The sequence below is a fragment of the Equus asinus genome, chromosome 1 (assembly GCF_041296235.1).
Source record: "Equus asinus isolate D_3611 breed Donkey chromosome 1, EquAss-T2T_v2, whole genome shotgun sequence".
Taxonomy (NCBI): domain Eukaryota; kingdom Metazoa; phylum Chordata; class Mammalia; order Perissodactyla; family Equidae; genus Equus; species Equus asinus.
Genome location: NC_091790.1, coordinates 98468555 through 98490176, shown reverse-complemented (window position 1 = coordinate 98490176; position 21622 = coordinate 98468555). Strand labels below are relative to the sequence as shown.

Here is a 21622-nt window from a genome sequence, read left to right as displayed (position 1 = left end):
TACAAGTGGGGGGCCGCCTTTGCCCTGATTGGATCCCAGTTCCTTCAGCCGGACACAGGCTGCCTCCTGGACCCCTGAAACACGGGCCCGGCCCACTTCAGAATTACCAGGCCCGTGGCCCACCTTCCACAGCGGCCCAGGCCCCTCTGGCCTGATGAGACTCGCCCCCTGTACGCCTCAGTCAGTGGTCTGGGGGTTCGTTGTCTCCACCTTCGATGGTCAGAGGACAAAATTCAGATATGTGTGGGGAAGGGAGAGGTGTCCACCAAGGGCTCTTAACTCAGGAACTGTACAAGACACCCACGGGTGTCTTTCTTCCGAGTTTTCAAAAAGGCCCTCCTCCCAAAACCAGGCGGAGACCCCCGGCCCAGCCACTCTGCAGGGGGCTCTGCCCCGATGAGGGGCCCCCGGTGTGAAGGCAGGAACTGCCCAGACCCCAGCCCCAGGCGACAGTCTCACCAGCTCGCTGGGGACAGGGAGCAGGGGAGGCGGCAGGGAACGTGGAGTGGAACTCAGCGTGTGCCGACTGCCAGGGTGAGGGGTCAGGAGGGAGACCAGGCTCTGGCGGGCAGACCCCTCTACGAGACAGGCAGAAGTCCTGGAGACGCAGAGCCCCGAGGACACAGGCAGACGACCTGGGCGGCTTCCACGCCGCTTTCCCTGCCGGTAAGCAGGCCGTGGCAGGGGACGGGTGGCGGGGGACAGCAGCAGGTCCTCGGGAGCAGGCGGAGCCTCCTGGGCTCCTGCACTGGCCGCTCTGGAGGAGAGCATTTGGGGCAGAGGCTGCAGGAAGTCAGCCATCAGTGGGGCCACCTGCCGCCAGCCCCTTTGTCATGGGAGGGGGCTGATAAGGAGGACAATAACGGCCTTGTCGCTGAGGGTAAAGATTAGCTGCTTTGATGGAGATAAGGAGGCCGCCCAGGGCCGGGCTGGGCGGTGCGAGGGGGCTGTAACCTAAGTCACTGGCCAGCGCCCACGGGCAGATGGAGCAGCCTGTGGGACGGGCTGGCACGATGGGAACACATGGAACCAGGGACGCAGGAGGGAAGCAGGGAAAGGCTGGTCTATGCTTTTCCACAGGCCAGACGTGGGCTCCATCCTCCAACTTCACACATGTGTTTTGAAAATGCAGCCATCCACTGTCTCCCGGGCAGACACTGGCTTCTGGAACACCCACCCCTTGTCCTCCGGATCTATCTCAGGACAAGGGAGAGAACGTGCTTTTTGATAGCAGGGACACCTGTCCCCGTTGGGGGAGGCTGGCTGGCCCTGTCCTGAGGGCAGGGAAAGTCAATCACATGGATAAGGCCTGTCCACCCTCAGAGGGCACGGGGGGCCACAGCCTGCAGCCAAGGCTATTGTATTCTGGCTGCTCCCTGTGGGGACTCCTGGCTCTCCACAGCACTGGCAGGGCAGCACAGCCAGGACCAAAGCCACTGCGCTGTGTGAGCCCATCCTCCCCCTTGTAAACCAGGATCCCAAAGTACCTGACCTAGAGGGACAGACTGCACCCCACCCTGCAGGCCATGACCGTCCCCAGGACACGCGGGTGCCTTCTTCCCATTTCAGCAAACTCAGTGCATTCTCACTATACCCATGCTCAGTGTCCCTCACTGCTCTCATGCTCACTGTCCCCTACTGTCCTCATGCTCAGTGTCCCTCACTGCCCTCATGCTCAGTGTCCCTCACGGCCCTCATGCTCAGTGTCCCTCATGGCCCTCATGCTCAGTGTCCCTCACTGTCCTCATGCTCAGTGTCCCTCACTGCCCTCATGCTCAGTGTCCCTCACGGCCCTCATGCTCAGTGTCCCTCACTGTCCTCATGCTCAGTGTCCCTCACTGCCCTCATGCTCAGTGTCTCTCACTGTCCTCATGCTCAGTGTCCCTCACTGCCCTCATGCCCAGTGTCTCTCACTGTCCTCATGCTCAGTGTCCCTCACGGCCCTCATGCTCAGTGTCCCTCACGGCCCTCATGCTCAGTGTCCCTCACTGTCCTCATGCTCAGTGTCCCTCACGGCCCTCATGCTCAGTGTCCCTCACGGCCCTCATGCTCAGTGTCCCTCATGGCCCTCATGCTCAGTGTCCCTCACTGTCCTCATGCTCAGTGTCCCTCACGGCCCTCATGCTCAGTGTCCCTCACGGCCCTCATGCTCAGTGTCCCTCACGGCCCTCATGCTCAGTGTCCCTCACTGTCCTCATGCTCAGTGTCCCTCACTGCCCTCATGCTCAGTGTCCCTCACTGTCCTCATGCTCAGTGTCCCTCACTGCCCTCATGCCCAGTGTCTCTCACTGTCCTCATGCTCAGTGTCCCTCACTGCCCTCATGCTCAGTGTCTCTCACTGTCCTCATGCTCAGTGTCCCTCACTGCCCTCATGCCCAGTGTCTCTCACTGTCCTCATGCTCAGTGTCCCTCACTGCCCTCATGCTCAGTGTCCCTCACTGTCCTCATGCTCAGTGTCCCTCACTGTCCTCATGCTCAGTGTCCCTCACTGCCCTCATGCTCAGTGTCTCTCACTGTCCACATGCTCAGTGTCCCTCACTGTCCTCATGCTCAGTGTTCCTCACTGCTTTCATGCTCCATGTCCTCTACTGTCCTCATGCTGTCTCCTTACTGTCCTCATGCTCAGCGTCCCCTCACTGCCTTCATGCTCCGTGTCCCCTACTGTCCTCATGCTCACCATCCCCTCACTGCCTTCATGCTCCATGTCCCCCTACTGTCCTCATGCTCACCATCCCCTCACTGCCTTCATGCTCCATGTCCCCCTACTGTCCTCATGCTCACCATCCCCTCACTGCCTTCATGCTCCATGTCCCCCTACCGTCCTCATGCTCACCATCCCCTCACTGCCTTCATGCTCCATGTCCCCCTACTGTCCTCATGCTCACTGTCCCCTCACTGCCTTCATGCTCACTGTCCCCTACTGTCCTCATGCTCACCGTCCCCTACTGTCCTCATGCCCACCGTCCTCTCACTGTCCTCATGCTCATTGTCCCCTCACTGCCTTCATGCTCACTGTCCCCTCACTGCCTTCATGCTTACTGTCCTCTCACTGCCTTCATGCTCACTATCCTCATGCTCACTGTCCCCTACCTGCCCTCATGCTCACTGTCCTCTCACTGCCTTCATGCTCACTGTCCTCATGCTCACTGTCCCCTCACTGCCCTCATGCTCAGTGTCCTCATGCTCACTGTCCCCCACTCACCAGGTAGTTGTCCCCATGTTTGGACCTCAGCATGCGCGTCACCTCCTGCAGGTTGTGCAGGTAGGACTCCTCGGAACAGCCCGCAGGGAAGGACACGGCAATGATGCGCTCAGTGATGTAGGTGAGGTCCAGCTCGCGGCCGTCCTCCATGGTGGGGTTCAGCGCGGCAGGCCTAGAAGAGAGGGGGCGCTGGTCAGGAAACAGCCCACGAATCTGCAGCAGCAAATGTGGGACATCCCCTTACTGCTTCCCACAGGAACTGGACTTGGAATATACTGTGGCTACATCCCCTTAGCATCTCCCCATGACAGGAGGGCACTCATAAATCCGCTAATCGAAAGTCATGACAGGACAACACGAGCTCCAAGCCGGGCTAAACGGAAGAGCAGAGGTTCAACGGTAGCGCTGTGGCACCCGAGGGACAGGCCTGCCGGAGGGCCTCAGCAGGAGAGCGTGGGGTCGCAGGCCTGGGCCCTGGAAGGAGGAGCCTCAAGCCTCATCCACGCTCCCTGGTATCAGGTCAGCCCCAGGCAGCTGGGAAGAAGCACGTTCAGCCAGGCCTGACAGGAGCAGAGGCCTAGGCTGGGAGACATCTGCAAAGGACTCCTTATGTCTGCACGTAGCATCCAGGGCCGGTGTGCAGGGCCCACAGCCCAAGGAGGAGGGGATGACCTGGGGGGAGATTCCAGCAGCAGCATAATGAAAGGGTGTTTCAGCTAGGGCAGGGGATGGCTGGCATCTATGAGACGGGCCGTGTGCGGGCTCTGCCTAGGGGGTGGGGTATGAGGGTAGGCATCAGGAGCAAGAAGATGGGGCATAGAGGAGGGGGGAGGGCAGAAATGCCAAGCACGTCAGGCCAAGCAGAGTGGAGGAGCTGGTGAGGACAGGCTGGTGTAGGGAGAGCCCAGAGCCCAGGCGAGCCCAGGACAACCGTCCGGCATGCAGCATCCCAGCCCTGCCCCCCTCCGTCCCTAGGGCTGTGCTGTGGGCACTGCTGGCCAGAGAGCCCCTCCCAGGAGAGGTCCCTAGGGCTGTGGGTGGTGTTGGGATGAAAAGGAAAAGGTCCAGGGGAGAGGTGATGGGGTCAACCGAAGACAGCGACAGCCCGCAGTGAAACCAGCAGGTTGTAGGACATTCACGGGGTGGCGGTTTCCATCCATCCACAGCACGACCACCAGCTTTGGGGGCTTGCGGTTGTTATTTGTTACCTACTCCTGCTATATGTGTTTCTCTCTCTTTTCTTTAGTATTGGAAAATTCAAAAATATAAAACATGGTTTAACAAACTTCAAAATTAACCCACAGCCAAGCTCTTCCATCCAAGCCCTCTGCTGTCTCCTCCACCACTTGGACTGCTTTGAGGAAGTCCCAGATAGTATGTCATTTCATTTATAAGTTCCTTATAAATGAATATAAATTATAAATGAAAAATGAAAATTATGAATGAAAGAATTCTTATAAATGAAAAAGAATATAAATTTCTTGCTATTCATTTTTAAAAGATAAAGACACATTTTTAGGGGCTGGGCTGGTGGCGTAGTGGTTGAGTTTGTGCTCTCCACTGAGGTGGCCTGGGGTTTGCAGGTTCAGATCCTGGGCACAGACCTACACATGGCTCATCAAGGCCACGCATCTCATATACGAACTAGAGGAAGATGGGCACAGATGTTAGCTCAGGGTCATTCTTCCTCAAGCAAAAAGAGGGAGATGGGCAACAGATGTTAGCTCAGGGTCAATCTTCCTCACCAAAAACAAACAAACAAACAAAAGATAAAGACACTTTTTGAAAACATCTACAATGCCATTATCACACCTAAAAGAAATATCATCAAATATCCAAATTATAAGCTCATTTTTTACAGTTGATTTACTCAAACTAGGATCCAAATAATTCCCAAGATTTTTTTCTCTACCTTGTTCACCAAACATGGATGCAAGAGTTCTGATTGCTTTTAAAAATCAAGTCAGATTTCTTTGGAAAACTGACACAAAAAAATAATAATAACTTGACTTCTGCATAAATTACAGTCCTCTGTGAGGGACGGTCCACACAGGAGCACTGGCTGTGGCAGTCCCTCCAGGCACCTGCCCTGATGGAGGCAAAGAGCGAGCTCATCCCACGTGCTGAATCAAGCCTGAAACCTCACCCAAAGTTACAGATTCACAGTCGAGGCCCAGCAATGTGACGATTTACTGAAAGACAACCACGTGTCCCCACAACCTGGGCCTCTAATGCTGGGAGCTCACATCCAGAAAAAAGACATAACCATGGTATGTACCTCCTTTGAGAATTTACTTTTAAAATCAAAAAAGAAATTAATAAAGAATAAAATAACCCCACGCCCAGGCTTCCTCTACGAGGTCTCACCCAAGGCCAGATGCTCACAGCTGAGCTTCGGTGAGAGACACTCACCTGGACGGCTTGTCACCGCAGAGAGATGCAGGTGGTGAGGAACCCACTGGAGCCTGCAAATGACAAATGACAGGGGTCACTCTGAATCTCCGTGTCCTGTCAGTCCACACATCACAAACCCCCCGAGAAGGAAGGACGACAGATGCTCCACGGTTTAATCATAAATGGTAAGTCAAACATTGTGATTATTGCCCATCTGATCTCCTGGGAGGGTCTCCAGAGATCAGGATCCCTTGGCCCTAGGACTTCAGATCCCAAGTGACACAATCCCATTAACCCATAGCGGGACGGCTTCCACCCTGCGACAGCGCGACGGCACGCACAGGTAAGGCTTGCTCTGCACTCAGAGGTGCTCTGACAGCACTGGCCATTATCACCATCATCATCATTAGCATTTACTTGAAAGAACAATTAACGACTTCCAGAGAATTCTATATTTACTCTCTATTTTAAACCTACCCAACAGGAAGAAAACCTTCAGGTTAGAATTACTGTATAGTTTACATAACTTTTCCACGTGTGCGTGTTTGTGCGTGTGTGTGTGCATACAAGTGCATACATGTGCCTGTGTGTGCATTGGTGAGTGTGTGTGTGTGTGTGTGTAAGGGTTATGCTATGCACTGAGGCTATATGCATATGCACTATTTCAGGAGACGCACCCAGCAAATTTGTGACTAGGAATTATCTCCAACATTTCAGAAGTTGGGAAACGGAGGCTCAGAGAGTTAGAAGATGTTGTCAAAGACGGCAGAGGTGGGAGAAGAACCCAGATGTCCCCTGACACAGCTCTCCCAAATGGCCTTCCCACATGCAGCTCCTTTGTCTCCAGCGTTCCGTGAGCCCCTCCCTGCCCGCTGCGCCTCCTGGCCCCGCTCCGTGGGCCAGCCCCCCATACCCCAGGTGGGTGACATTGGCTGAAAGGTGCAGCAGGACACCCAGAGTCTGCCTTGGTGGCCAGAGCCCCTGGCACTCCCTTCTGCTCCCCATCAATCCCAGCCCTCGGGAACCCTTCTCAAACAGGATCTGACACCCTGGACTCCGCCTGGTGTCCCACTCCGGCAGCTGGCTCACCCTGGGTCCCACAGTGTGAAACAAAGGGAAACGAAAATAAATACAAAACTATTTTGGGGACAAGGAAAGCAAGCCAGATGTTCTCTTGAAATCACACCAACACAACACCTAGGCCAACTCCCCCCGCAGAGGTCATGACCTGCGCCCCAGAAGAGGCAGGACCAGAAGGCACCCTCCTCCCTGCACAGAATGTGCTGAGGGCTTGCCGTGGGGCATCCACACTCACCAGCTGCTGTCCCCTGGCCAAGCCACTTGCCTCTAGTTCATCCCCTCCAATCACAGAGGAGTCTGGGGACTGACAGATGATTCCCATCCATGGCTGGAACCCTGACTGGAACAGGATGGTGGCTCCCTACGGGCTGGACAAACCTGGGCCAGGGGCAGCCCTTCCGCGCCGGGCCTCAGAACCAGCCCTCCACACGCACGCGGCTCCCCAACATCCGAGCCCACCCTCCCGCGGGCTGCGGCTCCCCTCGGCTGCACTACGGAGGGCTCACACTGTTCTGCCCAGCCTCCCGAGGCCCTGCCCCAGCCCTTTAAGGGCTTCGACTAGAAGACATCAGTTCCAAACAACGAGATGGTTTTCTGCCCATTAGAACAGCAAAGATAAAATTGTAAGGGTTTTTTTAAGTATTAGTGAAATATAAACCACGGGACTGAGCAAGGTGAGGAACATATCCTGAGGAAATTGCTGGAAAAGCACATGAGTCTGTATAGACAAGGGCGCTCACTGCACTCGGATTTATACAAGAGCACACAACAGACAAGAGCCTGAGAGTTCAGCTGTATTACATTAGGTAAAGGTGCCCAGCAGGAAAGCACGTGGCTCTGCAGGGGGTGACGCACGTGGGGGCACAGAGAGATACCAGGATGCATGACAGCAACAGGCCCAAGGTCACGAGGGTCATGTCGCAGTATAAAGAAGAGCATACGATTCACACACATACATGCACACTCACACATACAACCACACCTGGATAAAGGTCTGGCCAGACTGCAGGCTGATTCAGCAGTAGTTTGTTTCTGGAATGTTCTATCAAATTCTGGGTTTTTTTCTTCTATGTGTGTTTTTTACTTTTCCACCTTGATAGTTTACTCCTGTAACTGGAGAGAGAATCCGCAACGCCCCCAGGATCAGTTCACAAGTAGTTCTGCTCCCAGTATGGCATTCAGGCCTTCCCCCCAGGGTCGCAGTCACAGAAGAGTGCCTTCTGGAAGGCAGATGATGAGGGAACTCCTGAGTGTGGATGTTGAGCATCCTGGAACAGGAATGTTCCGCGCCCACCTCGAGTCACTGTGCACAGCTGGGCACACTGGGCACAGCCAGGCCACAGGCCCTGACCCCTGCCACAGGGCCGCCCAGCTCACCTTCCTCCCAGGCCCAGAGAGACCCCAGAGGCAGATTCCCTCAGTGACTACATCTCCCTTTGGACTCAACTGCCAATCACAGCGGATCATCAAAATCACTGCTGTGGTAACTGGGACCACTTGGGTTTTAAGCCAACCAGCTGATTCCAATCATCACTGTGCTTGGGAACCACCGTTCCCAGTAGGGAGCACACAGCCCGTTCACTATTCCTGTGGCTCATCCATCATCTACTGTCGCATCCTGTGAGGGCTGTATAACACATGCAATACATTTGCAAAATGGGACACATACACATTGACAAACAGGTAAAATTCTGTTCTACTGCATCCCGTTACACTATATTCACAACTAATGTAAGTAGGTCTTACCGGGAGGAGTGTGTAGTCAGAGCTGTCTGGAGACCACTGCCCTCAGCTATTGACCAGCACAAAGGGGTTCCACTGGGCAGTCTGACATTTTCCAAACTTCCCTGCATTTCCACTAAGAAGGTACAAACTCTGATCCACTAGGTCGTGCAAACACATGGAGCAGATGACAGCGCCCACTACGGAAGACACGCCCATAGGCGCACCCCGCCTGTCCACTGTGACCCGCGGGGACCACCCATCGGCATTCTTGACGAGCAGCAGTTGAGTTTCCAGGAGGCAGCAGAGCTTCTCCACACCACCTCCTCTCCTGGCTTGAAGGTCACAGGAACCATTTAAATTTTGATGCGTAATTTCCCCCAGAACTACCACACAGGCACAAGACACTTCCTGCTCCCCAGGGCAGAGAGCCGGCAGCTTCTGGACCCGGGAAATGCCAACCCTCCAGTGGACAGCAAGTCTGAGCCTGTAAGGGCAGCTCCCTCTCTCCCTGCAGCAGCCCCGTAGCCCCACGGCTTCCCAGAGGGTCCTAGCCAGCCCTCACCCCCAAAAAGTCCTGGGCTCTATGCCCCCGTGAATGCATAAATGCAAGAAAAATAGATGACAAACACATAGATAGATTCATAGACAGATAATTACATAGATGATAGATACACAAATACACAGATGACAGATACACACATATATACATAGATGGTAGATAGATACATAGATGGACAGACAGATACAGAGATAAACAGACTGATGATAATTAAACACACACAGACATGCACACGCAAACTGCAGTCAGAAGGCCAGGCCTCGCCTACCCTCCCAGCATTTCTCTGTCGCAGCTGCAGCTGCTCAGCTGTGTCCTACAGCACTTTAGACTGAAGTAACCTGCACTGATTTAGAACAATCAGACACGATCCAGATGTGGACGTTTGTCAATAAAGAGTGAACTCCTTGAAGGCAGGGCCTTTTATGGCTTCCAGCACCCCCCATCACCTAACTGTATGATGGGGACCGGAAACCACCTCCTACCAACTGCCCACCCCAGCCAGGCAGCGAGGCCTCCTGGCCACCCCTCAGGTGAGGTGCCCACCCCTCAAAGAGGGGGAGATGGGCACAGCTGCAGGGGAGATGGGGGTGCTGTGGGAGGGGCTGAGGATTCCTGCAGTGAGGGAGATCCAGCAAAGGGAACACATCTCAGGCAGAGCACAGCCAACACCAAGGCCCTGCGGTAGGCCTGTCTGCATCTTGGGGAGGAGCAAGAGGACCACTGTGGCCAGAACTGGTGCATGAAGGGAAGTGTGACAGGAGGGGGGTCCCCAGGATGAAGGGAGGCCCTCCTGCCAATCCAGGGGCCCCGCACGGCTGGAGAGAAAGCCAGCCTGGACCATTCCTCGCCCTCCTGCCCCCAAACCTCAGAGCAGCCAGCTGTGCCCAGGCGACAGTGCACACTATGGAAGGCAGCACCATGCCACCAGCACTGTCCTGTAACAGGCCACAGGTGCCTGCGGTCAGGAAGCAGCCCACACCTGGTCGGCCACCTGGCTCTCAGCGGGAGCCCCAGGAAGCAGAAATCATCATCCTCGTTTCACAGCTTGGGAAACAAGCATCAGAAAGACTAGAAGCACACAGTTAAGATGTGGTACCCACTTCTGACACCAAATGATATTGCGATCCCCAGACCCTCGACTGTCCACAGTCTGTCCTGCCTGCCTGTCCCAGATCAAACTAAACTCAGTGAGGTTAGGAGAGCTTCTCTGGGGGAGCTAGTCTTGCCCTAAGCCGAGCGGGAGAGAGAAACCATGCCCAATTCTCCACTTCTAAGCCAGCTTCCAAGGTCTGATGTGCACTTTAAATCCCCCAACGGGGAAACCCTCCATTCAGAACCAAGTGGATGATGTGCCAGTGACGGGACCTGGGTACACCGGGAGAAGACCCTCGGTGCTCAGGAAGCTCTGCTGAGCAGCAGATGGCGACAGGTATGCCCCAGGCCCACTGGAAAGGGCACGACTTGCCAAACCCTGTGCTTGTCAGGAAGGGGACTCAGGGGTACGATGTCTCTGCCGGTCTTTACTCAAAAGCAAAGCCTATATCTACTCTTGGAGTTCACAAACTGAAGCCCCCCTCATACACCACATTTCACTGCCCAAGAACGACTGAGAGGCCAACTTACTAAAAGTTTACTGAAGCAGGTCCCTTGCTCACGAGGAACCCTGCACCCTAACCTTGTGAAAGAAGTTTAAGAAAGTGTCTGCTTGTGGGCCACAGGCCTCTAGGACTGTGCTGCAAACTCCTTTTCTCTTGCTGTTTTGCAGAAAGCGATCTGCTGGCCCACCTTCCCGGGAAGGCTTCGAGGCTCTGGGCTCCAGGATGCGCCCACCATTTTATGACCGACGCCGCGGGCCCAGGAGACAGCAGCACAGCGCCTCCTGTGCTCTCCAGGCATCCAGGGAGACAAAGCACTCTCCACCCACCTCACCGGCCCAGCCTCCCTCACCTGTGGCCCCTTTGGCACACACTTATCACAGCCTGCAACTTCTAAAGGCGCTAAGAAAAAAGCAGGGGAAGGGACAAGGGGCCAGTGGAATGTGTGCTGAAGGTTAAACCTGCAAAAGGTACACTGCGCGGCTCCAGGCGTCACAGCTCCTTGAGTGCATTGCTTCTGGCGGGGCCTGGAGCTCATCGGGCTGGACCACTAAGTGGTCCTGGGACTGAGGGAGTCACCAGCCTCCCTGGGCATCAGTCTCTTCTGATAAAATGAGAGCTGGGACCCAGTGCTTGGAAGGCCCAGCCCAGCCCTGGAATCCACGAGTCGCCGGTCAACAGCAAAGAGGAGTGCTCCACCAGGTAAAGAATTGGCCAACCCACCCACAGGGGCTCTCTTGCCCAATGTATGTTTGAAATTATTAAAACTCATTTCCTTGTTAATGGGTTATTTTTATATCTGAAACAGACGTAGCAATAGCAATTTTGCAGTGAGGGATATACACTCATGAGGCCACGTTTCAAGAGAGGATGGCGACCACCATGAGATTTGTGTGCCAACACGAACTTCGCATTAATAAGAGAGCCTGGTTCACGCCTCACGGTGTGTTATCCATAGGGTGAGAGGCAGGACTGGCTGGCACAGGCGTGAAGACAATTGTCTTGGGAGAAACTGTCCCAGTTTTTATCACAGGACATGATTCCACACCAGACTGTCTGGGTCCACCTGTGACCTCGGGGAGGCCATTCACCTGCCTCAGCCTCCGCCACTTTCCTGGTCTTTCCAGTGCAGGCCTCGCAGTCTGCACCTCACCTGGGGGTTAGGGACCACGCAGGGCCAGCAGGACCTCAGACAGTCCCCATCCTATAGCACCGTCACTTCTGTGAAAAGTGATGCTTAACAAACCTAACACAGAAACAACACAGCACGGACACCTCGTGGCCCAACCAGAACCTAGAGGACCACCTGGCAGGCTCAGGTGCTGGTAGGGGCAGTGACAACAGCGGCTACCCGGCATGTACCGCGTTACCCCTCTAACTCACCAACAGGGAAAGCCAAGGGGAAGATATTCAGAGCACGTCCCCGTCACACAGCAGGTAAGCAGTGGAGCCAGAGCTAGGCGCACACACCCCCTCACCACGCCCACCCTTGGGCATCTGTGACAGCAGGGCCACACAGCCAGTGGACATGGAGACAGGGTTAGCCCTGCAGGGTGTCCCAGCATCGCCAGGCCTGCTCTCCTTTGGCTGAAGGTGTCTCTGTAAGTACAGGTGACAAGAACACCAAAGGCTCGAGCCTTGGGACCTTGGGCAGCTGCTCAGGCTCCTCATCCACAAAATGGGCTGACAACTACAGCAACCCACTCTGGAAGGCCATAGTGGGGCTGGGCAGCCAAGGTCTGTGCCACACCGAGAATGGGCCCAGCATGGGGTAAACATAAACTCACACACACACGGGGGGGAGGGGGGGAGGGGGCTTGGCCTGAGTGTGAATCCTGCAGGCAGAAGGGAGCTGGAGAGCAGAGTTCACAGGCAGCAAAACAGGCCTGTGTTGGGGTAATGCTAATGTGGTGTTCCCACGTTCTGCTGCTGCAGCTGCTGCTGCTGGGTTTAGGGTGGGGACTCAGCCTGGCCCACCAGGTTTTCGGTGAGCTGGCCCGTACCCCACTGCCTGATGCATCAGGTATCTCCCTCACTCTCCATCCCTGCATCACAACCCACTTTTCAGTTCCCCTCACACACTCCATTCCCTCCTGCCCCAGGGCCTCTGCACATGCTGTGCACAGTTTGGAATGCTCCCCATCCACTTATCCAAGTCCTACCTGGAGCTCTCAGCTCATATGTCATCTCCCCAGCAAAGCAGCCCCTGGTCCGACTCCATTTATATGTCCATCTGTCTTGGTCTTCTTGACTGCACTCACCTCAAATGCACAGAAATAACTAGCTGTGTGAATTCTTGTCTAAGCTCTAGCTCCGCCTGTGAAGACACAGCAGAGGCGCTGGCTGCCCGGTGCCCAGATGCAACTCAGCACTGGGGCGGCATCCTACAAATGGCAGAACTCGGATGTGCAGGACGAAGGAAGGAACAAAGCCACCGCTAAGTCCAAAGTGTCGGCAGGATGACCTGGCTGCGTTAGGAGGCACAGGGAAGCTGCGTTTACATTTCAGTAATAAATACCCAGTCAGCTTTATCTGCAGGCTAAGAAAAATAAGTGTACCCAAGTGCCTTAAACAGACTTCTCATCTAAAAGAAGAGCAGATGAAAAGCAGTAATTCTCCACGCCTTCGCACAGTTATAACTTTGGAATCAATGGAACTGGGGGTGCTTATTTTGGAAGAAACTGTCCTTTGACTAGCCGGTGGTGAAGCATCAACTCCAGACAACTCGGTAAACGCTCACGGTCTTCTTGGCTGCGCCGACCTCACCTGTGCAGAAATAACTAGCTGTGTGAATCCTCGTCTAAGCTCTGCAGCCCCCGTCCTCTCCTCCAGAGCTGCAGAACGTGGCTTTTGCGCACTGCCGGGGTGGGCTCAGCATGCTGTGCCCACCCCGGGACTGGCTACCTAACTCTCGTTCTCGCTGGTGCTTTCTGCTGGAAGCCCCATGCCCACCCTGTGAGAAGCAGTTCATGAGCTTCCCTGCCCCTGAACCGGCACATGAAGCAGAGATCGGCACTGGGCACACCGCCAACCACCAGGGAGCTGGTCGCCACTCGCCAGGCTCCCCCCTGGCTCCTGCTCACTGCGGGGAAGGGCAGCACAGGGTCCCTGGGCTGGAGCAGCTGAAAGACTGGGCCTCTGTTTCCCCCCTCCCCTCGCCCTCTCTGCCTTTGAATGACGAGCAAAGAGAGAAAGACCTTTTGTGGACGCCACACCAGGAATCTTGGCAAGGCCTGAAAACGCAGCCAGGACGCCAGCTTCCCCAGAGTCTCCGGGCCATGTGCTGCTCCCAGCTGTGCGGACCAGCCCTGAAACCCGCAGTGTGAATGGTTCCGTAAAAAGGAACAAAACGGACATTGCGTAATGCAAGCCAGATTCACAAGGGGGCGCAGGGGGCCTGGCGGCAGGGCACAGACCTCGGCGGCCGGGGCCTCTGAAGAGGTCAGCTGAAACCCCCTGCACTTTTGGTTTTTGTGTCCCCAGGCACATGGAGAAAAAATACATTTAAAACCTTTTCCAAAGGCAACAACCAGCCATGTGCAGTGGACAAACTTCAAGGCATTCATTTGTTCGTTCATTCATTCACCACCAGGCAGGCAGGCACAGGCTTTGGAGTCCCAATGCCTAGGACAGAAGCCAGCTCTGCCACCTTCAGAGCTGCCTGACCCTGGTAATTCAACCTGTCCGCGATTGGTTCCTCATCTGGAAAGTGGAGGTGTTGGGAGGATTAAATAAGGCGACACGTGTATAGGGCTAAGAATAGCGCCTGGCAGGTAACAAGGGCTAAATAAATATCAGCTATGCAGTCAATCATCGTTTGGGGTGCCAGGCAGAGACTGGCCCCTCAAAAGCAATTTCCCCATAAATCCACCCTAAATGCAGTAACCAACTGAGACCGCAGCACCATTCTACCGGCAGAGAAATAAGACTCAGAGATGGAAAGTAATTTCCCTAAAGTCAGACAGCCAGCAAGACATTTTTCCCTTCCAGAATGAGAACACCAGAAACAAACTCATTATCAGGATTGCCCACCCTGAATTTTCTTCTTAATGCTCTTAAAGGTGGGCAGCGATTACCAAGAATTGCCAGAAAAAAAGATACCCAGCTGGGGCCAGCCCTGCGGCACAGTGGTTAAATTTGTGCGCTCCGCTTTGGTGGCCCAGGTTTTGTGGGTTCGGATCTCGGACATGGACCTACACACCGCTCATCAAGCTATGCTCTCGTGGTGTCCCACATACAAAATAAAGGAAGATTGGCACAGATGTTAGCTCAGCAACAATCTTCCTCAGGCAAAAAAAACGAAGATCGGCAACAGATGTTAGCTCAGGGCCAGTCTGCCTCACCAAAATATAAATAAATACACAAGTCAGGAAACCAAAATAATATCATTTCGCCCCCACTGAACTACAAGATCAAGGTTTTGTTCAGACTGAGATTATATCTGTGCTTATTTGTCACCAAATGCTTGGAATTCTGAGAAGCGCAGGCTGGTCTGAACCATACGGAGGGAGGAAGGGTGGCGTCCCCCAGGCGGGAGCTTTTACGACCAAGTCTGAGGTCCCCAGAGGGGCTGGGGGCCGAAGGGCTCAGAAACACAGCCCAGGAAGCAGGCGCCTGGGACAGCACCAGGGCCTGGCACTCAAGGAAACTTTCACAGCCCCTTCGCTGCAGAGCCAGGAGCTGAGCAAAGAGCCCGGGGGCGCCAGAGACAGACGCAGCCGGTGCAGACCCGCCCGCCAGCGGGGCGGCACTCACTGTGCTGGAAGGGGCGGGTGGCCAGGATTTCTCCTTCCTGAAGCGGCTCCCTCAGACCACCGGGCTTCCTCCCTGCCGTTCCTCCGCACCCCTCTCCCTGCCACTGGCCAACGTGGCGGCAGGAGCGGTTCAGCAGGTGGGACAGCGCCGCCGTGAGTGGGAAGGTGTGGGCAGCAGCCGAGGCAGGCACCAGGTGCAGTTCTCACGCCTGCAGGCAGGGCCCTGGACGCTGTCTGCCGAGGCCCTGCAGGGACCAGAGAGGGAGCAGGAAGGGCTGCGCAGAGCAGAGCGCTGCACCGGCTACGTCCTCCCAGGACCCATGATTGGAGGGCTGCCCTCCTGGGGTGCAGACAGGGCGGGGGTCCCCTGTCTGCCAAGCTTCCCCCAGGAGAGAAAGCTGTGGTGGGTTCCTGGGAGGGCAGGTACTCAGGCCCGTGCCCCAGAACCTAGCAAGTGCCTGGTGCCCACCTTCTGTCCTTGTTAATTAACCAAAACCAAGAAAACACAAAAACCAGGTCAAACGACGTAGCCAGACCAGAGAGACACAGGGGCACCAAAAACTTCTGTGCCCTCCTGGGCTCCAAGTTTCCTGGAGAACAAAACAGAAAGGGAGATGGCAGCTGGGCACAGGTCAGATCCTGGGGACACAGTGGCTTCACAGGCCACCCGACCTGTCAAGGCTGGATTGAATCAGTCACTTGACAATCAGAGCCACAAGGGCAAGGGCGGGCTGCAGCCGTGTGAGGAGCTGCCCAGAAGCAGGGCCCGTCCCGCTGTCAGACCCCCACCACTGCCTACACTGGCGACACTCGGACGGATTTCGGTATTAAATGGTCAGTTATGTCCCTTAAGAAGGAGATTCACGAGGGCTCATTTTATAATTACGCCTCACATACACATATTCTCTTACTTTTCTCAATTATTTCATAACAGGAACATTCCTACCCATAAAGAGGACCACAGGGAGGGGAACGGGGAGGGCCCGCTTGGCCCTCAAACCCCGCCTCTGGCTCGATGGCTCCGGAGGAAGAGGCGAGGGGTCTCCTTCCAGGCCAGATGCAAAGGGAGCCCCAAGCTGACAGGCTGGGCGCTCTGCCTCAGGCTGACTCAGCTCCCGCGGGCCAGCAGGGGCTTCTGGGAGAGCATGGGGGGCTCGGGCTGAGCGGGCCACCTGTCCCTTCACCCGGCACATCAGCAGACTGGGAGACCAAAGAGGACTTTGACTCATCTGAGCCTCGATTCTCCCCTCTGTGAAATGGGCTGACAAAGGCAGCCTTGCAGGATCGCTGTGAGAACTGGTCAGAGAGGCACCTAGGCCCATGGCTCACACCCTTCACCATCACTGGCCTTGTAAAGAGGGAGAAGGTTCTAGCCCACCTCCTGCATTCTACAGGGAGGGTCATGCTCTGCTGGGGGAGCAGACTGGCCAGGTGTGGCGCCCTGAGGACAGGCTGTGTATTCCTTACTTCGTGGTGACCGAGAGCACACCAAGCTTGGGGACCCAGCTCTCTCAAAAAGGCCAGCAAATTCCCAGCAGCAGCATTCTCTACCACGGCAGCCTTGGCCAGGCAGACCAACAACGCACGAAGAAGCAGCCCAGGGCCGGCTGGATGAACTTGGCCTGGTACCGTCAGGGTGAGGGATGCCCAGGAAGAGACAAGCAGAGGAGCTTCCCCAGCAGCCCAGTGCACTTGACCACTCGGAGGTGGACCAGAGCCTTCTCGAAGCTGTGTCCACGTTCTCACGCACATGTCCAGCGAGGTGCCAGTGAGCATCTGCTCCTGCTGGGCACTGGACAGACAGAGCTCAAATCAAAACCAGGTCCCTTTGGGCTTTCAGCCTCCACTGCTGTGGACAGAGGGCATCCACTTGAGCTGGGGCCTCCCAAGCAGTGCCCAGGGTATCTGTGGAAATAAGAAGGGGCTGGGCCCTCAGGGGAGGTCAGGCATGAGGAGGGCCAGGAGCGAGAGGTCCAGTCTGAAGGCTGCTTGCTCGGTAGAGGAAGCTTCCTCTCCACACCCCTCCCCAAGGGTCTGGGGCCAATGCCAGCAGCACGCAGTTCCTGAGAAGGGAGGCCCAGGGCACCGCAGGGGCAGGTGAACGCCAGGCGTCCAGAGCAAAAGGCAGGTCCTCCTCCTGGGAGCACTTCTGCAGGAGCATCTCCACCCAGCAGGGGAAAGCGCGCCCCCCCCCCGCCCCGACTCCCTGGGCTGCATGGGCAGGGCTGCACCTCACATCCAAGGGCCCAACGTGACCCACAGGACATGATCCACAGGACACGACCCACAGGACAGGACCTCATTCCTCCAATTTCACTCTCCCTATAGTGTTCTCTTTTTTGTTGTTCTGGTTTAGGAAAATTGTCGCTGAGCTAACATCTGTGTCAATCTTCCTCTAGTTTACGTGGGATGCCGCTAGAGCGTGGTTTGAAGAGCGGTGCTAGGTCCACGCCCAGGATCCGAACCTGCAAACCCCAGGCTGCCAAAGTACAGCGCATGAACCTAGCCACTATACCACCGGGCTGGCCCCTATAGTGTTCTGATAAATATTTAAAACAGGCTCTCCAGGAAAAAAAGGGAGAAAAGAACAACTTGATTTGGTTAATTACTAGATTACTGGTTTATCATAAAAAGGATGTAACTCAGGAACAGCCAGATGGTGGAGATGCAAAGCGCAAGGTATGGAGAAAGAGGGCGGAGCTTCCATGCTCTGGCCAGGAGCCACTCTCCCCAAATCTCCACGCGTTCACCAACCAGGAAGCTCTCTGAACCCTGTCCTTTTGGGTTTTTAAGTAGGCTTCATTGCATAGGCGTGATTGATTACATCATTAGCCACTGGTGATTGGCTCAACCTCCAGGTTGAGGACTGGAGGTGGGACTAAAATTCCCAACCCTGGACTCACTGGCTTGGCTCCACTGGCAACCAGCCCCATCCTTAGGTGCTTTTCCGGGACCCCATTAACATAACAAAGGACACCGTTATGGCTCTCATCACTTAGGAAATTCCAAGTGTTTTCAGGGACGAAGAGCAAATATATATTTCTTATCATACATCACAATATCACATTAACTCCTTTCCACTGCCTGAAACCAAGCTTTCAAAAACGCCACTCCCCAGCATGTTTTTTGGCCACTCAGAAACCGAAAATAGCTCCTTCTTTCTCTGGAACTTCAAATTAATTCCATTGCCAGGGTTTAACAGCTCCTCCAACTACCACCCAAAATGGTGCCTCCCAGCATTTCTGTCATTGTCCTGACCGTCATGTCAGTGGGCAGACCCCAGGAAAGGACCTAGAACTGGTAAAAGCTGGGCTCAAATCCCAGCTTTGTGTCCACGACAAGACACTCTTGGCTCAGTCAGGTGGGCCTTGTCCACTCGAGTCCTCATCTATGACCAGGGGAGTGACATTCACCCGGGGCTGTCTGAGCCGTGCCCTACTCATGCTCCTGGCAGTCCAGAAACAGAGGAGCTTGACCCTGATGGCTTTCCTCACTGGTACTTGCTTCTGCACTAAGGAAAATTTGATTTCCAAGTTATTCTCTGACAAGTGAGCGAGCCACTCAGAAGACTTTGAGAAGATGACATAGTAACTAGACCCAAAGAACGCTGATAAACACCAGGAAATAAGTTTTCTTGGATCAACCCTATCAACAGAACCTATCAACAAAATGAGTCTCATCCCAACTTAACATCAGTCAAAATCTATACCATGTATATAACGTGATACATTGGACAAAAACCGCCCATGATCTTACTCCTCACTGAAACGTTGCTCCCTTTTTCCAGGTGAAGAAACAAAGTTCCTGGCACCTAACTGACCTGCCCAAGGTCACCTGACTAAATTGTGGAAGCCACAGTTGTCTAAGGTCAGTGCCCTGGGTGCAAGGCCCAGCGGCCCCTCCCCACATGTACAGACAGACAGGATACTCACCTGGGTCTCTGCCAAAGGGCAGCTTCAATAGCTAAGCATTGGGCATCCCACTTCATTTAAGAAATGGTGACAGGGGCCAGCCCAGTGGCATAGTGGTTGGTTTGCACATTCCGCTTCAGCAGCCTTGGGTTTGCTGGTTTGGATCCCGGGTGCAGACCTCTGTACCGCACATCAAGCCATTCTGTGGTCCCATGTATAAAATGGAGGAAGATGGGCACAGATGTTAGCTCAGGGCCACTCTTCCTCAGCAAAAAAAAAAGAGGGAATTGGGGGCAGATGTTAGCTCATGGCCAATCTTCCTCCAAAAAAAAAAGGTGACAGTGTGATATTTTCAAATCCATCCTCTAAACTCTGGGGCTTCAATCTGGGACTGCCACATGGGCCCATGACCAGGTTTAGAATGGCAACGCCTCTTAGATCCACCAATCTCTTTTTTTTCCTTTCTACACTCAGGGAGTTCAGATGTCCAGTACAAATTGAATCCGAAAGTAATAAAAACAAAATAATAAAATCAAATCAGTCTGCACCGAGATGAGTGATGGAAAGCAGGAGGCTGGCAGAGCGTTCTACAGGAGAAACAACTGGTCTTCCCAGCCTTTCCCTCGGGTGCACACGCGGCTGGGAGTCAGTCCCCCGCAGGCACTGCACCCTCTGCCAGGCCCACTCAGCCTCCGCCTCACTGCAGACCAGAGCCCACCGCAGCACTGCGAGGCCAGCCCAGAGAATCTGCTGTACTATTTTAAAAATAACAAGTGCTCACTTATTTTCTTTCTTATGATAAAAGCAAGTTATTTTCTTGTAGAAAATTCAGAAAGTAGAGACACACAAAGAAGGAGATGGACCCATCTACCCACTCCTTCGCACACTCCAAGACAACCACAGTTAGCAACACGGAATAGATCCTTCCTGGCTTTTTTCCACACACACTTATTTAAAAATAGAATAGCGCTGTAAGTCCATATCATCAGATTTTCTTCCACGAAGTAGTTTTCAATAGCACGTGGTATCCAATGTCTAGCTGGGACGTAATTTCCCCTATACCTGAATGTTACTGGTCTCTCAATTTTCACTCTTATAAACTATGCTGTGATAAACATTCTGCGGTTAAAAATTTTCATCATCCTTAGTGACTCCCTCAGGAGAAACTCCTATAAGTGTAATTTACTTCGGGATTCTTGCCACGAGAACTTCCTGAAGCTCGTCTCTGGGAAAGAAGAGTGCTATAACTTCTAGGACTGCGCATCGGGCTCTGGAGCGAGCAGAGGTCTGAAAAGGGAAGAGCTCATTCCACTCTTTTCTATTAGAGCATGTTTGAGTCTCTTTCCCCAAAAGGAAGTGCCCTGGCAAAATTAAAGAGGCATTTGGGGGGTGCAGGTAGTTATGAAACTGATGTCCTTGTCCCCCAGAACTTCTCTGCATGCGGCCCTGACCCCACAGCACCTAGAAGGTAAATTCCATAATGAGAGAAACCACATTGGAACTGCCAGCAGGTCCAGCACTGGCGCTCCAGAGGCCTCAGTGAATGCGTATTTGCAGACCAAGAGCTGCCCCCACTGCTCCCCACCTTGTCCCCTCCCTCTGCCTGGCCTTCTCCCTCCAGGAAGTGAGGGCTGACTGTGTGCACCTGGAATGGAGCAAGGGGGAGGCGCACAGGGGTGGAGCCAAAATGGCCTCCTGCTAGAGCCGCACCAGGCACCCCGTGAGAAGTCCTCTCTCCTTCCTGACTGGACGTAAAGAAAACACTGGGGAAAACCAACCCTGTGGGTGGAAATTATTCACGTGATTGGGAAGAGCTGATGGAAACTGTAAAATATTAGGGCAGCAAAGACCCAGGATACCCCACCACTTGGCAATTCCCCTGTCAGATTCCCTCCAGTTTAGCGAAAGTTGATCAAGGATCAACCCTAAACCACACCCTGCACCAGGAGTCTTGTGTATATAACTTGGATATCACATATTTACAGATTAGGTCACATAATCCACATATGCCCCCACGAGAAAGTTAATTTACTGAACAATTAACTTCAACGGTTATTTTTCCCAGTACTTACTATGTGTACAGACCCACTGCAAAGTTGGAGCTGAAAAAACACAAGAGAGCATATTTCCCTCATTTGAGAAGCTTACAATGAGAAAGAGAGGTACATATAAGACTGTGAGTGTGGAATTAAAGGCTGGATGGCAAGGGATCACACTCAAGAAGAGAGAGACACACGTGGAGGGGAAATGGAAGGGGCGTCTGGCCAGAGCAGCTGTGAAAGCTGCAGGAAAGCTGGGGTCCTCACTGCCTGCTGATTGGAATTGAACTCTGTGCCCTCCCAGATATGTGAGGTCCCACCAAACTGCCCTATAGCCCTCTCCCTGACCATTAATTGTCTTCC

The 21622-nt window shown here is 54.2% G+C and overlaps 1 protein-coding gene across 9 annotated transcripts in view; it reads right to left on the bottom strand.

Annotated features, from left to right (window-relative positions):
* TNS3 (tensin 3) overlaps positions 1-21622 on the bottom strand; it is a 260333-nt gene that overhangs the window by 140301 nt on the left and 98410 nt on the right. For 7 of the 9 annotated variants that reach the window (XM_044778177.2, XM_070501703.1, XM_070501804.1 and 4 more), the window contains 2 exons: positions 5615-5667; positions 3203-3374 (listed from right to left, as the gene is read on the bottom strand). In XM_044778177.2, the coding sequence (XP_044634112.2) occupies positions 3203-3352 (150 nt within the window). In that variant the 5' untranslated portion in view covers positions 3353-3374; positions 5615-5667. Of the gene's footprint in view, positions 1-3202; positions 3375-5614; positions 5668-15310; positions 15424-19241; positions 19423-21622 lie in introns of those variants that run through there. The other 2 variants (XM_070501724.1, XM_070501781.1) reach the window with 2 other exon arrangements.